General features: G+C 33.2%; 1 protein-coding gene across 1 annotated transcript; it reads right to left on the bottom strand.

The window, feature by feature from the left end:
* Nucleotides 1–13,285: 13,285 nt before the first annotated feature.
* LOC141483360 (uncharacterized) lies at nt 13,286–14,719 on the bottom strand. Its single transcript, XM_074177917.1, has 2 exons — nt 14,476–14,719; nt 13,286–14,421 (listed from the first exon to the last, which is right to left on the bottom strand). The coding sequence occupies exons 1-2, from the start codon at nt 14,492–14,494 to the stop codon at nt 13,607–13,609; spliced, it is 834 nt and encodes a 277-aa protein (XP_074034018.1). The 5' UTR covers nt 14,495–14,719; the 3' UTR covers nt 13,286–13,606.
* Nucleotides 14,720–16,099: the final 1,380 nt, after the last annotated feature.

The following is a 16,099-nucleotide window of genomic DNA, read 5'->3' as shown; positions in this document are numbered from 1 at the left end:
TTGGTGCTTTTTGGGCCATGATTTTTTATTACGTTTTTATTGATTCGCTTTCTTGTCTGTTTGTTCTATACAAATCTTATGAAGTGAAATTTGTTCAGCTTCTTGTTGAAATTTGGCAGATGTTCATAATTTCCGTGACAATGCATTATGAAATTTTTGTTACAGAAAAAGAAAACAAAATGGACGTGATATATGATTATGGTCTGATTCTATTAAAAATTGGTTTGTGAGTGTTTTTAGAGCCAGATATTATGAGTTAATAGTCAAGATTACTAAAATTAAGATGGCGGCTCGAAGATGGCTACCTACGAGTTTAGTGATTTTGATCCGATTCGATTGAAAACTTATATGTGGGGGTTTTAGGGATCTGGGATTGTGAATTTTTAGACAATTCTCAAATTAAAAATGGCGGACGAGTTTTGTGATTATGGTTAGATTCGATTCAAAATTGGTATGTGGGGAATGGAGAGGTCTGAGATTAGGAATCTTTCGTAAAAATAGAATTAAATAGGAATTCAATGACATTTTTGGATGTTGCCAACCCCAAAATCTCGGTCTGTGACCGCGCCTGTTCAAAATATGTACTCACCAGAAAGCATTCGTAACATATTCATGATACAGAATGGCATCTCACTATACACAGACCTCCATTATATTTTTGTCTATCAAAATATTCTTCTCCTTTCAATCAGTCATCTCAATGAAAATTAAACTTTACTTTCAGGCTTTTCCAATTTTTTTATGGTTTCTATTACTGAATCTTTGATATTCAATATGAATGCCCTTCAAAAGAAATATTCTTGATTAAAATTAAAAGCTTACCCACATACCTGGGAGACTGAACGAACTTCCAGACTTTCTCCCAAGGAACCCTGAGAAAAAAGGTACTAGAGCCGATTTGGAAAAGAGATCCGAACAGATGTTCTTTCCCCATAAGGAGAAGGACGTCGAGGAAGAGTTCAGTGAGGACATACGTGCCTCCTAGATGAAGTGGGCGTCATATTCAATCTTTGCGACATGGTGTCCCTACACGGGAATGCAGAAACGCTCACGGAATTGCGGACTGCAAGATTTTCGCATGGAAGAAGATCTGCTTTACTATGTGGGGCCGACAATAGAACATAAACGATTACTTGTTCCAAGACATTGTTGGAATGTAATCATTCAGAAATACCATGATGAAGGCGGCCACCCAGGGGTGGAGGAAACCATCAATCAGGTTAGCCGTCATTTTCATTGGTATAAAATGAGTACAGTATTATCGAAGTGATTGTTGTGTGCAGAAAGGTATAACTTCTGGAAGCGAAATTCCAGATTGAAAGAACCAGAACTTATGGTATTCGGTGGAAACCGATTGCTGAATTGGAATACAACCTTTGGAGGCTGGGAATTGAAAAATCATATTCGAGGATGAGTTGCATGATTTCATTTCAAATTGGATATCGGTGGATGCTAGTATTGTGGAGGCAAGTTGTCCAGCTATTTGAAAGGAGTGTTTTGGGAAGCGATTTACAAATAAATTCACCTACCCAAATGAATTCGAGACATATGTGAGGTGTTCATAACAAATCCGCTTTTTTCAAGGCGAATGGAAAAACAATTGAACTTTTCAGTTCTACAGCGTTCGTCGTTGACGTCATCGAGAAAAGAGGCCTCTTTCGACGTATTTACGATACGGCTTTGAAATATGGCCTAGCATGAGTTGACGTTGTTTTATAGTTAAGAAGTACTATCAACCCTGTAACTGTTATGATTGATCTACAACTTATCATCAATATGGGAACCTTCGGAGTTATGGATACTATATTTCTCCACATAACAAGAACCTCATTACCAATAACGGATCAAAGGCATCAGGATGAAATTATAACAATATCCCAGACCACGATTTCTTGTTATCACACATGCCGATAGTTTAGATATCTTTCAAAAATATATTAATTGTAATAATGTTGACTGGGGCTATATTTCAAAGCAAACAAATTTATCTCAAAGCTTGCTGAGGGATTATCAAGAGTATTTAGATTGGTATGAGACTTCGTCAGGATACAACTTCACTGATGATTTTTTTTGGGAGTTCAGACATAAGGTTCATTGGAATGTAGTTCTTGAATGCAGTTTGGTCCCATATAATTTATTGAAGAAATTATTACATAATAATATCATCAAACCCAATCAATTTCTCTGGGGTCACATTTGCTCCAACTTCATATTATTTGATGATTTCATTTACGAATTCGCAGAAAAACTGGATTGGTCAGTCGTGTGTGAGTACCAGACTTTGAAAATATTATGGAGCGATATTCGCACTTACTTGATTGGTATAATGTGTCGATGTTTCAAAATCTATCAAAGGAGTTTATACTGAAATACAGGAATAGAATTGATTATAACGGACTGCAAATGAATTTGTATTTTCCGGAAACATTCGTTGCCACGTTATTGCAGAAAGTAAATAGAAGAGACTATGACAGAGGTAAGTATAAATGATTCTATAAGAATAAGGGCGCTGAAGTATTGACAAGTAAGTTTACTGGTATCCGATTGCTAATTCATGCTAATGTTATAAATAGTCAATATAATGTTGATGGAATAGTTAATGGAATAGTTAGTTGGTAAAACGGAAGAGCTGTATGGAATGAATGAAAAGTCAGTCTAGATATATTATGTTTTTATTTTTAGGTTTCGAGAAGACTAGCTGTATAGTGTTGAGATGAGGGAATTGATAAGTTTAGTTAGGTCTCAGTTCAGCAGACCTCAAAGATCAGTTTCGTGAAGAAATGGAGTTTGAAGTTCAACAGATGATTTTTTTATCTACCTAATGAAAGTAATTATTGAAACTACTGGATAAGAGCCTGAAGAGGATAATCAAACAACGACAATTCAATATTGGAAAAAGACGTATTCTTACTTCAAAGAGCTGCACTAGACTATACCACTAGATATAGTCCCTATGAGAGATACGCCGTTTCGGGACACTTCCGTGGCTATTGCGAGTTATAACGTATCGCTACTGCATGTTGTCTTCAACAGGACTTTTATTTTTCCAATATTGAAAAGACCCTTAAAAAGACAGCGTTTTGCGACATTGAGAAGATAAAAATCGAATCGATGAGAAAGCTGAAGGACATCTCAGAAAGCGCATATCAGATCTGCTTCGAAGATTGAAAAAAGGCCAGTACTAGTGTATTATAACTGAGGTAACCTACTTTGAATGGTAATATAGAAATTGATGCATGAATAAATATTTTTCGAGATAAATGAAAATTCACCTTATTTTTTGAACAGACAGCGTACAATACCGTTTTAATTCAAATACTATTAAAATTTTGATCAACTCTAGCTCCACAAAGTCATTCATCTATCCCGAAATTGCATTCGAATTTTTTCCAAACTAGAAAAGAAATTATTCAATTTGCCAAGACCCATGAAGTTACTCTTTTTTCTTTTCACAATATTTTTGATGGACTCATTGGATAACTCAAAAATCTCACAAACTAGCATTACTTTCGATAAGGGATATTTATTGAACTCATTCTCGAAAATTAAACTCCTGTTTCACAAGACAAGCAACGAATCAAATCTGATTACAATAATACGTAGGTTAAAGCAAATAACTGTAATAATTTAGCATTTTAATGCGTTGCAAGTAAAACAACATTCTAAAAAATAAACCGGCAGGCTCCATCCAAATGATGAAACTCCACGATATCACAGTTACAAACTTCAATACAATTATTTAAGCAAATGAGTTACCTAGCGGCTCAACATGAAAATGAGACTCTAATGTAGGACATTTCAAAAACTTGAAAAAAAATATTTCAAATTTCATGAAACATGGATTGGGATTCAATTCACGGAGAAGAGTCAAATGGAAAAATGTTACGTCAGTTTTTGGGATTCGGAGAGAAATGATGATAAATTCATACCATAAGCATTCAGAACCATTTTTAGATGACGCTTCCGAAGTTTTTGAACAAAAAATTAAAATTATTCTGAGAACTTTCAGATTGATTGAAGTCAATACTACAATTTGTAGAGAGTTTGTTGAAAAAACGAGTTTAGAAAATGGGTGTTGTTGAAAGGCAAATATTACTACTAGTGAATGAAGCCCTTTCAGAGTTTTCCATCAAAAGTAGTAATGTTTTAAAAACTTCTTTAAAGAAGTTCACTTCAAAGAAGTGAAATAAGTCCTAGTACTTCCCATACAATTGTCTCTGACATTAATCATGCAGAACCCAGTACTTTCCGTATTGATGATCATCAAGATGAGCACTGCCCTTCTCATGTTGAAGATAAATTACAGAGGGACAAAGTTTCAGCAAAAAAGTGAAAACCATACTCTGTGAATCTCTTGAATTATCCAGATTTAATTTTGGAAGCGCAAACTATGGGCCATGCATTGATTATGAAGATGAACGAAGAATTCAGGTTGTTCAATACAATTGTTTACGTCTAATACACGGCATCAAAGGTGGCCAACATATATCACATAAACTCAAACAGTGAGTTTGCTTCCCAGTTATAATAATAATAATAATGAGGTTCATTCGGATAAAATTCAACATTATATCTTATAAACTATGTAAACCAAATAAACAAGGAGGGAAACCGCAAAGCCATTGGTTGTCCGCGGTGAGGGTGGTTTATCAATAGTTATTTCTTCCTTAAGTATTTCAAATTTAAATTATGTAATACAATGTAGGTTGCAAATTTTCAACATAGATAAAATTGATGCAGTAAAATTTGTAAAACAAGATAAAAATATAACAATAGTAAATATAAATCATTACAATACTAAAAGCATATTATAGATCATTGAAAAGAAAGAGTACGATAGAATTAGTAATAATAATGTTTAGTTACCAAGTGCATGAATATGGTGAAGTTTACAGAATAAACCTACAATAAACAGAAACTCGAGGTTGTACATGGGAATCCGATAAGTACACATGTATCATAGCCATAAAATGCTATTTCCATGTCAGTTGGCAAGTAAATAATTATTCCTTGTGCATACCCTAATTGATTAATTTATTTGCTAACAAGAATTCAAATATAATGCCTATTTCTCATTTAAAATTCAGGAAGTCATGTATATTATTCCTCTGCGAACTCAATATATATTGTTTTATCTTTTTTTTGATAACACTGATAGAATTCGTCATGATTATTTATTTTTCAAGTTTTCAGGTACATGGTTGAATACTCTTTATCATAAGTAATAGTGATTTCTCTGGCCCAGATTTTCGTATACGAATTTGTTTTTTGTCTAGTTTGGTAAGTGTGGTCTAATTTTTGTAGCATGTTATTTTTGTTTTTGTAGGTATGTATCATAATGTTGAAAAAGTGGAGTTGCCTCAAGTCAAAAATCTTTGTTTCAGTGAATAGTCTTTCAGATGGGTAATTCCTCACTTTTTTATGAATAATTTTTCGGAAGTATTTTTGCAATATTATCAACTGTTTCAGGTGTACTTCTAAGGCACTTCCCCAAACCAGGATTCCATAGTGCAGTCTCGACTCGATAAGGGCATAGTACAATATTCTCATATGGTTAGTATCTAATATATTTGAAAAATATTTGAATCTGTAGAGCATGCTCCTGATAGTGTTCACAACATTCCGTACGTGCCTATCCCATCTGAGGTGTTGATCAATCGTTATACCCAGGTATTTGATGTCATAATTTGCATGTATATTTATGGACTCGTTTTTATGTTTGATGGATGAGCAGTTGAATTCTGGGTGTCGCTTTTTATAGCAGGTGTAAGACATGTATTTCGTTTTTTCGTACTGAACCAGTTCAGGATTTTTTCCATAATACCCTCAGATTTGGATTTGAGGTTCATCCAACTCGTGTCTGTGTGAAATAGTATCATCAGCAGAACTGATTACTTCACCAGTTGTATTCAGCGCCATTAACTCGTTGAGGTATATTATTAATAGAACTGGTCCAAGTACTGCGCCTTGGAGTACACCACACAGAATCTTTCTCTCATTGCTATAGGTTTCATTTATTCTTACTATTTCTTTTCTCCCTGATAGATAGCTTGAGAAGAGCCTGTGGGGGGTTCCTCGTATACCTATTCTCTCCAATGCTTCTAGTAGTAAGGTATGATCCACTGTGTCGAAGGCTTTGGAGAGATCTAGGAAGATGCACAGGGCTGGGTACCCATCATCGACAGCTTCATAGACTCTCTTTAGAAGATTTCTGATGGCGTCATTTGTTGATTTTCCTTCCCTGAACCCAAATTGCTCTTCAGATAATAGTTTAAATTTATTTAAATATATTTCTAGTCTCAGTTTTATAACTTTTTCGAAAATTTTTGTTAGGGTAGTAATCAGCAAGTTAGGCCTGTGGTTGATCGGTAGGGTTTTGTCCCCTTTTTTATACAGGTTTGACTATCGCCAGTTTCAATTCATTTGGGACATAGCCCTCTTGTATTATTAAGTTAAATAGATGTGCTCACTGATGAGATATTTTTTCAGAAATAAGCTTTAGTGTTTCGGTTTGGATGAGGTCGCAGCCAGGGGCCTTGTTAATTTTCAGATTTGATATTATTGTTCCAATTTCTGTATGATTTGTTGGTTCTAGAAAAAAGGATTGGAGCGCGGGGTCAGGTCTGTGTATTATTTCTTCTTGAGAAGTTATGTTATTGGCCATCTCTATACCTACATTGACGTAATTATTATTTAGCGAGTTTGCGATATCTAAATCTTTGTCTACATATCTTCCATCGGTTAGCCGTATTTGTTTAATCTCATGTTCATTCTTTGATGGAACAATTTCATCAATGGTTTTCCAAATATTCTTGGTATTGTATTTATTTTCATTGATTTCATCTATTAAACCATGACATTTAATTGCATGCAATATGAGAATATGCATGGTTCTTTTTTGCAAGAGTCGAGACACCATGGAGGGTGTATCATTTTTCTAGTAAGTATTCAATATATATATTCGGTATGAGAATGATTCAGCTGTAAGAATTTGAGACCAGAGAATAATAGATATATATTTTCATTTTGTAGTTTATCGAAGAAAGAGTATACTACTTGGATGATAGCCTTTGGAAGAGATGTAAACATCGAAAAATTGAGTGGCAGAAACGTTGTTTGCAGCAAACACTTCACTGATGATGATTTTCTTCACGTAAAAGGGAAAAAACGGCTCAAGCCCAATGCTGTTCCATCTCTCAATGTAGGTCCTCGAAAACCTTCGTCTCAATCTCAATATGCCTAACATATCATCAGGTTATGATCAAATTCCATCAGTCGAATATAAGGAGAATATTTCTGAAGATATGCCTGTGAATTCCACTCAACATATAAAAGGTTGGCTTCGCGGCATGATATAAAAGCTGTAAATGGAAATTGTATTTCGGATGAAACATCTATTTTGACAACAACATCTGGTAACATGTAGAAACTCGAAGCAGAAATAACAACAGACGAAATTTCTCTAATCAAAAAATATAACTTAGATGTTTCCGATATGACTGTAATAATTGACAACAGCATTGAATATGTCTTTGAAAATTTGTCTACTCTTACTATGTTAAGTGAAAATGTTGTGACATATATATCTGGTTTTGTAGCGAAAAAAATAAAGGTTGTTATCAAATGTCCTGAATGTATAACAGAGGTAGAGCATTTGCAAAACTCAAGTTTAGACGGTGAGCACTTCATGCTGCTAAATCGCAAAAATCGAGGGGGTCTCATTAAACCATCTCCAGATCTAGTGAAAATTTGTCTATTTTCCGAAAAAACACTGCGATTTTTTTTGATAATTTCTTTGATATTTTCATAAATCAAATCTGCTCCGAATTATATGAACATATATTATTTATAAATCTGGACAATCATACTTTTGACGATCCTATATTGAATAGCCATAAGTTGAGATTGATAAAAACAGCTGTCCAAATTTATGTTGAAATCAGGTTTCATGTTATTGGTAAAAAGCAAAATGAAAAGTTGAAAGGTACAATTCTTAGAAAAAAATTGAGTGGGATGGTAATATTCTCTCACCAATAAGCGACAGTAATGTGTATTTCACATTAAAAATTAACTAGTATTATTTTACCCTCATTTAGATTTTCATAAATTGTATATTATTTCTTCATTACATTGATTTCTGTAATTTGAGAGAAAAGGAGTGATTAATGTATCCTGCTTGAGAAAGCTATTTTATAGAGAAACAAGTGTCGCGGTGTTGTAAACCTATTTGTAGTGAGTATTGTACAATAAACTAGAATTTTGTATTGAATATGAATTTTCATTAGGGAGAATCATTTAAATTGTCATACTTTGTCACATTTATCTGGTAGAATTTTGTAAAATTTTTGTATACTGTCTTTCATTTATTTTTTTGGACTTGATGTCCTGATAAAGTGCATGCATATAAATGCTGTTGTTAAGTTGTCTGACATTTTAAAATATTCCATATTTCCTGTTTTATGAAATAAAAAGATGTTTTTTCTCCAATCGTATTTCTGGTATATTTTTCTGTTAATGACCTAAAAGTATAGTGTATTCAAGACACAAATTTCCTTACACTCCTTAATATAATTCAAACATTTTCCAAAGTTTCCTAAAATCAGAAGAGGTGTGCAAGGTATTACAAAATCATCTGTGAGTAGTGTGAATGCGTATTATTAGAGTCAGTTTGAGGTTTTTTTTGCTAAAAACGGGGTAAGGAAATAAATTCCCAATTTTTTTAATTTTTCTTGTATTATAATGAAATTTGGTAAGTGACAGTTTTGTAAGTCGCCCTTTTTAGTTTAGCGCAATCTGTAATTTTTGTGGGTAACTTCTAATTCTACACCAACATTGTATGTAACTTTTGTAATATGTATTTTTTTTTCAAGGTGAATAAACATTATTATTATTATTGAAGGCTCATGGTCATTGAGAGAAGTCATTGTAGAAACCTACAAATTTTATTCTCTCTTGGTTATTCAGTAGAAACGGTTAGAGTATCTGCAAGCACATCAGAAATTCCAAAAACGAAGGTATCCTGTTATATCTTCGACAAACAACTGGTTTCGGCAGAAATTGAACCAAGAAATGATCAAACACCAGATTTCATCCAGATATACATATGTTATATTAAACTTCTAAATCACGTTGCTTGAGAGTGATTACCGACTACCAAATTGGAAAATATTAAATAACCTAGTAAATATAAATCTTTAGATACATGTCGACTGTGCGCTTGCAATTCTTGGAAAAAATCGATATCAGTGTCTAAAGAATCAGCTAAGAAAGCAAAAAATTCACCACAAATCGCAAAATATACTTCAGGATAAATAGTAGAGTCATGTAATGTAGGCAAATGAGAGTACACGATTTCAAACATTTAGTTGCCTATTCTGCAGAATTCACTTATCCTAAAATGACTGGAAAGCTAAGCATCTTTCATCAATCATATAATTATTGGACTATGCAAAGAATAATGCCCATTGAAACTATGGCTTTAGCTCACCTCACAACAAAATGAAATTGATGCATACAGATTTTTTCAAAAAAAAATATATTTATCAAATACATTGAGCCGGATCTGTATCGTGTTTACATGTCACTTATTGATTTCTGATAAATTCCTACTGCGCATGAGTATAAACGACTCTGCGCGAAATCAATTAGGCGTAAAAATGTTCAAATGCATTAACATTCCATTTATATATACAGTTCAGTGCGCTGAGCGAGTAAAGAAAGGTGTCGGTATTCGTTGACTCGTAAAATTACATGATATTTCAATCATCCTCCATAGGGTTATATTTTACGAGACAAATTTTCAAGCTGAGGTTATACTGATGTTACAATTTGGCATAATTTTGTTACATAACCACAGCTATACTCGTTGGAGGATTTTTAGAGAGTCTCACCTAATCTTGAAAGTGAAAGCGTTTCCATCGGAATCATTTATCAGGTAAGTATATGTATTTTTTATGATCGAGTGCATCATCATTCGTCCAAGTTTTGTTTTCACGAATTTATTCGTAGTTTTGATGGTTACTAAATCTTTTTCTCATTGTTAGATGCGATAAGGCTGAAATTCCCTTAAGGTATGTCCACCATCTAAGTAACCAGCTTTTATGGAAATCGCAGTTTGTGGAAACCTCCTTTCGGCCTTTACTACATGAAAAACTATGATTATTATTATTAATAAATTGGTTTAGAACTACAGTTTGTTGTTTCAATCAGAGTTGGTAAATTGGAAGATTGAGTGCGAAATCGGGTATTTGTAAATTTAATTTACCTGGCGCCCATAAATAACTTTAAATTTAGTGACATCTTATCGAACCACCCCTTCATCATTGAAGCTAAATGCAAATGCCCACTTGTCATCCGACACCTGTGGTCGAGAAATCTACACACTAATACGGCTCAGTGTTGAGGTTTCAAATTATTTAAAAAATCTTTTTCATACCAGATCACACGAGTGTACAACTCAATCTCTGATGAATTTAAACTGATATCTTTGAAAAAATTCAAAAGAGCATTGAAACGGAAATATTTGAACGAAATCTCATTCACACCCATTGTCAATAAGAAGGGTGGTTCGTAACACTATTTTTTTTTCTGACCATTTATATTTATGTCTAATATACTATTGTGGTAATCATATATTTAGTACTTTCATTCACCAATTTGTTATTGGTTTTGAATATTTTTATCTTTTTCTTCTGAAGATCAGTTGGTTGCATCTTTTGATGCGACCAACTGATTTTCAGCCTTTTTCGTTTCAGTAAATGTTCACACTTATTTATTGTATCATTCTAGGAATAAAGACTTATTATTATTATTATTATTATTAGTACTACAAAGCTATGCAAGTCAACATTGAACCGAATTACAGAAGTAAAGGTATCAATGTAAATATACCGACTGAAAAGAGAAATGAAGAACTGTCAACGTTTTCTCTTTCATCACACAATATCGGAACTTCACCAATAAAACGAACTGCTTTGAAAGAAAAGTTGGTCACAGATAACCCCGCAGATAGTACTCCTATATCATCTGATTATTCTGTAAGATCCGTTGATTATGAACCAAAATTTCCATCTGAGTTAAGGTCTCGTCACGTCATAGTTCCGGCGCCGAACGGAACAATCCGTCATAAAAAATATTCTTTAATAGAAATATGCCACCGGCGTTCACATTTATCTGTTGCCGAACAGTTTCCAAGCAGACAGGTTTCGACCCGTCTACCGTCCGACCGATTTTATAATCTCCGCGACGATATTTTTTGGTTTTGCCGGAAACATTTTGTCTGGTACAAGTGAACAAAATAGGTTTGTTCCAACAACACATCTGATCGGTCATAAACTGTCAGAAGCATGCGCACAACAAATATTCCGTTCCAACAAGAGTCGATTCCGAAATTCTGACTAGGAATGTCATGTTCCAACTAAAACTCTGATCGATTTGCAACTGATTTCCAACCGCTTGATCAGTCCGAAGATTTTTCTCGGATTGCTGCTGACGGACTTGCGCAGTTGCTTTGTTACGGCAAAGCTGAGCTAAATTCAAAATGTGATGGTATGAAAACAGCGGGTTTTGTTTGGGTTAGGTTTAGGTTAGGTGTTTCTAAAGTTTCTATACACAGTGGTCAGTGGTTAGAAGTGTATCTGTCAGAATGGTAGATATATCATCAAGCTCTGGTTCCAGTGAAGATCTCAATGAATGGACGGATTCATCCGACGATGAAATTATGTTGGTGGAAAATAGGGCAAGGCCCAAAAACCAGGACTTTTTGGAACAAACAGTTCCACAATATAATAATCAAGAATTCATGGAACATTTCAGAATTAGTAGAAGGCTGATGGCTCAAATTGTGGAGCAGTACCAAAATGCAGATTCATATAAACATCACTCTGGAATTTATGGTAAAATCAGTGCATCAAGCCAAATTTTAATTTTCTTATGGTTCTCTGGTCATGCCACAGCTTCTTTTTGAGACGTTGCAGATCGGTTAAACATTTCTATAAACAGCTTATTCCGTATCATAAAAAGAGTTATCCATGTTTTAAGTAATCTATCTCCCCAAATTATAACATGACCATCTCATGAAGAGAAACGAGAAATTGAGATGTTTTTTCATGAAAAACACTTCCCAGGTGTTATTGGGGCTATTGATGGAACACATATTCGGATTGATAAACCCGAAATCGATCCTGATTCTTATTCAAATAGAAAAAAATATTATTCGTTACACGTAAGTTCAGTATTCAATTATATGAATATTTCATCGTTCTGAAGACATTATTTGAGTTTTTCCTTTTCGAAAATAATATTAAACAAACTTCTGTAGTGACTTTTCCATTATTCAACGCCAGACATGCAATAAATATACTTGTCCCATTTGGGTATGAATGAACTGTCTGTGATTGATATAAAAATCCCCCTGAGAGTGTTATTAATATTAATAGTTCTATTTTTTTAAGAAGCAATTTTTTTTATACTGGTTTATTGGGGAAGAAAAAACAAAAGTTCTTCAGAACTTTCAACAGAAATATATTTTTTCACTTCTGATTGTATTTTCTTTTCAGATGCAAGCTGTTTGTGACAATAAAATGAAAATTAGAGATATATTTATAGGATACCTAGGATCTGTTCACGATAGCAGAGTTTTCCGAACATCAACACTTGCCGACTCCTTGCCTTAAAAATGTGGTAACAATTATTTCATATTGGGAGACAGTGGATACCCATGTCAACGGCATCTGATAACTCCATTCAAAGATAGAGGCCACCTAACTAGAGCACAGAAGGCCTTCAATAGTAGAATTTCAACAAACAGATATGTGATAGAGCATTGTTTTGGCATACTCAAACAAAAATTCAGACAATTATACCATATTAAGCTGAGAAAAATAGATAACATTGTTCATTCCATTCGAGCATGTTGCGTGCTGCATAACCTTGCACTGGATGATGGTTTTGAAGATGCCGGGGAACCTCTAGGTGCAGCCGATATTCCAATATTGGAAGAAAACGTAAATATACCAGATATTGAAGAAGAGGAAGTGATTAGAGACGATATCAATGGAGTTTTATTTCGAAATCAATTAATGTATGATATACTTTGAAATAAAGACAACACAATGGTATACCATAGCCATACAGTAGAAACACGGTAGTGTATGGCTATGGTATACTGGGGTAACACCAAAGACAAAATTCTCTATGGGTAACACTAAGAAAAGGATTGTTTTATTTGAAGAAACATCTATTGAATAAATATCGTATTTGGCACAAGTTACTAATGAAATTAAAAAATATACCAACCCACTGTACTGAACACTATTTATTTAAGTAAGAATTAACACATGAATATACTCTTCAATACAAATAAATAACTATTGAAAATAATAACAATTGGAATTGATCCCAAAATAAGAAATATAACATTTTTAACTTGAATGAAAAATAATTAGGTTCACAGCAATCTTAGTAAGAATAAATAACTACATTGAACATAATACAATTCATAGGAACTACAAAACAAAATCACATTTCAATACCAACAATTGGAATGAACCTGGAAACAAATTAACATTACTGAGAGATAGTCTTCCTAAACCCCTACAAAATCTATTCATATATTCTCATTGGGGAAAGGAATGTTTTTTTCGATAAATCGTCTAATTAAAGCATTCCTTTCCCCTATTAGATCATTTTTACGTTTCTTTTCTTCAAATTTTTGTTTCTCTAGTAATATTTTCTCCTTTTCTATACTTAATCGTTCAGTATTATATTTTAGTTTATCACATCTAATTTTTTCTAAAATATCATTTCTAGTGAACTTCACTTTATGCCTTTTTATTTCGAAGCGTTTTTCTTTGGTTTGAGGGTTTGGACTGTTTCCTTGTTTGTCAGATTGATCTTGACAAGTGTTCATAGATTCTTCTTCGTTATCTATAGTTTGCATTGAAACTTCACCTGCTTGTTTTTCCTCTTTGTTTGTTTCTATCAGTCCGCAGACACTTTCTGATGATAACAGCATTAGTGGTTTTACACTTTTTTTGTGTCCTAATATTTCCTCCATCTCTTTTTCAAATTCGAAGTGAATCCTTCCCCTTCCAGTCTTGTTGTTATTGTCAATTAATTTTTTATAATTTCTTTCTAGAACCCTCCACCTGTTTTCACACTGTGATGGGGTTACGTTCACTCCATATTTACTCTTCATTAATTCAGCTAACAACTGCCATAGCCTCCGTAAGCTCTTAACTTCCAGGGTGCCCACTTTCTTTCGATTTTCTTGAAAAATCTCTATTAAATTTAATGTGAACGAGCGTGTCCATATATAAATCTGCGGGTCTTTCGACTTTTCCTCATTTACTGTTACTGCTTGAAAAGGAGGCGAAGAAGCACTATTTGTTATATTTCTCAGAATTATGAATTCTGATAAATCTGAAATTATTAATTACTTATATTACGACAAATTACAATTTTTTGTTATCTTACCGTCTAGTTGTTCACTCATTTCCAAATTTTCCTAGTTGATCGACAGAAAATCACAATTCAACACCTAGGTAATCTTATTAAAGTTCACAAATTCAGTTTAACCGGTCTGACGTTTGACAATGTGATTTGATAGTTTGGTTCTGGTTGCGTTCCAACAGTCCAGAATCACGGATTAGTTCCCAACTGGTTTCTGATCGAGTATGCGCAATAAAGCAGTTCATCAAACGGTTTGCAAACTGTTTGCAATCGTTTGTTGGAACAAACCTTATAATATTAACGGTGCGTTCCACTAAACGTTCACAACGATCATGCTCTCGGCCGCTCTTTTTCCCGTTCCAATTACTTGCAAGCGTTACTGTTGTTAATTAAAGTAGAATTATGGAACGTTTTGGGCGTTGATACTGAAAAAATAAAGTAGAAGTTTTGAGGAGGTTAGCCATGTATTAACAATGAGTTTCGATAATTGCAAGCTGACTTTATGTTTATATCAAAAAAGAAGTATAAATGAAATTTTTATACATAATTTCAGTGAAGTGAATTTCTGGCAAGATGATTATAGAATTCAATATTATAGAAATCGGAAATCTAATAATATTTTGGAATGATTTATTGAATAGGTTTCAACTTGAAAACGTTTTTGAAAATAACAGAAGTAGTTTTTCAAAATTTCTGAATGTGTCATTTGTTTTTCAATTATCCTAATGATAATTTGCTTATTGAAAAAACTGTTGAATATGAATTAAAATGAATTTTGTTAACATATCTTACATAATTATATTTACCTGTTATCGCATGAGTAGCATAGGCTTCAGAAGCAATAGCTTCCACTAGATTTTATCTTTCTGATACAAATAAGTTGATTTTCATTATCGATATCTTTAGGCTTTGAATGTTATATTTCAAAAACAATTACAAAAATTGCGCCGAAATATTCTCAACTTCCACTTTGACCTAACTATTCAGTTTGGTTGTTTTGAGCTTGCCGTGAGCGAAAGTAATGCGTCGTGAGTGAACGCGGTCCAACGATTATATTATGGAGATACAGGATTGCTTACTTTTGCGATTTGGTTAGACACGTCACATGATCTCGTGACGTAACAGTGGTGACTCTGAATTGATTCGGTACTGCACTTTTGAATTAAAATAAACAAATTTTATGTAAATCCCTTATTAGAATATAATTTTTATATAGAATTAAATACTTAATATAAATGGATTATTACTAAGTAAAAATTTTTCTTTTGTGGATGATAGGGCGAGCTATTTTGTCCTTTTCAAAAGTAAAAGGTTTCATCAGTTTTTTATTATTTTCTGAAAACTGTACCTCCCCCAAAAATTTTGTAATGAACATTGTTTTAGATAATAGTATTATCTAAAAAAAATTTTATAACTTTTTGTTCCAACTTTGATAATAAACGCTTGATAATCAAAACTATATGAGTAATAAATTGTTTACAAAAGTGTGAATATTTCCAATTTTCACCTTAATTTAATTTAAAAATGTTCAAAAAAAAAAGTTCCACAATGGCAAAAAACAAACCTCAAAACGGAAGAAAATAACAGAGTCTTATACGGCGTCTACTCGTTACACCAGTTTATAAAATGTCCAAAAGCACAATAACAA

Source organism: Leptinotarsa decemlineata, unplaced genomic scaffold (genome assembly GCF_025532065.1).
Source record: "Leptinotarsa decemlineata unplaced genomic scaffold, Ldec_3_MD MMD2_P_RNA_scaffold_14, whole genome shotgun sequence".
Taxonomy (NCBI): Eukaryota; Metazoa; Arthropoda; class Insecta; order Coleoptera; family Chrysomelidae; genus Leptinotarsa; species Leptinotarsa decemlineata.
This window is presented reverse-complemented; position numbering and strand designations above follow the sequence as displayed.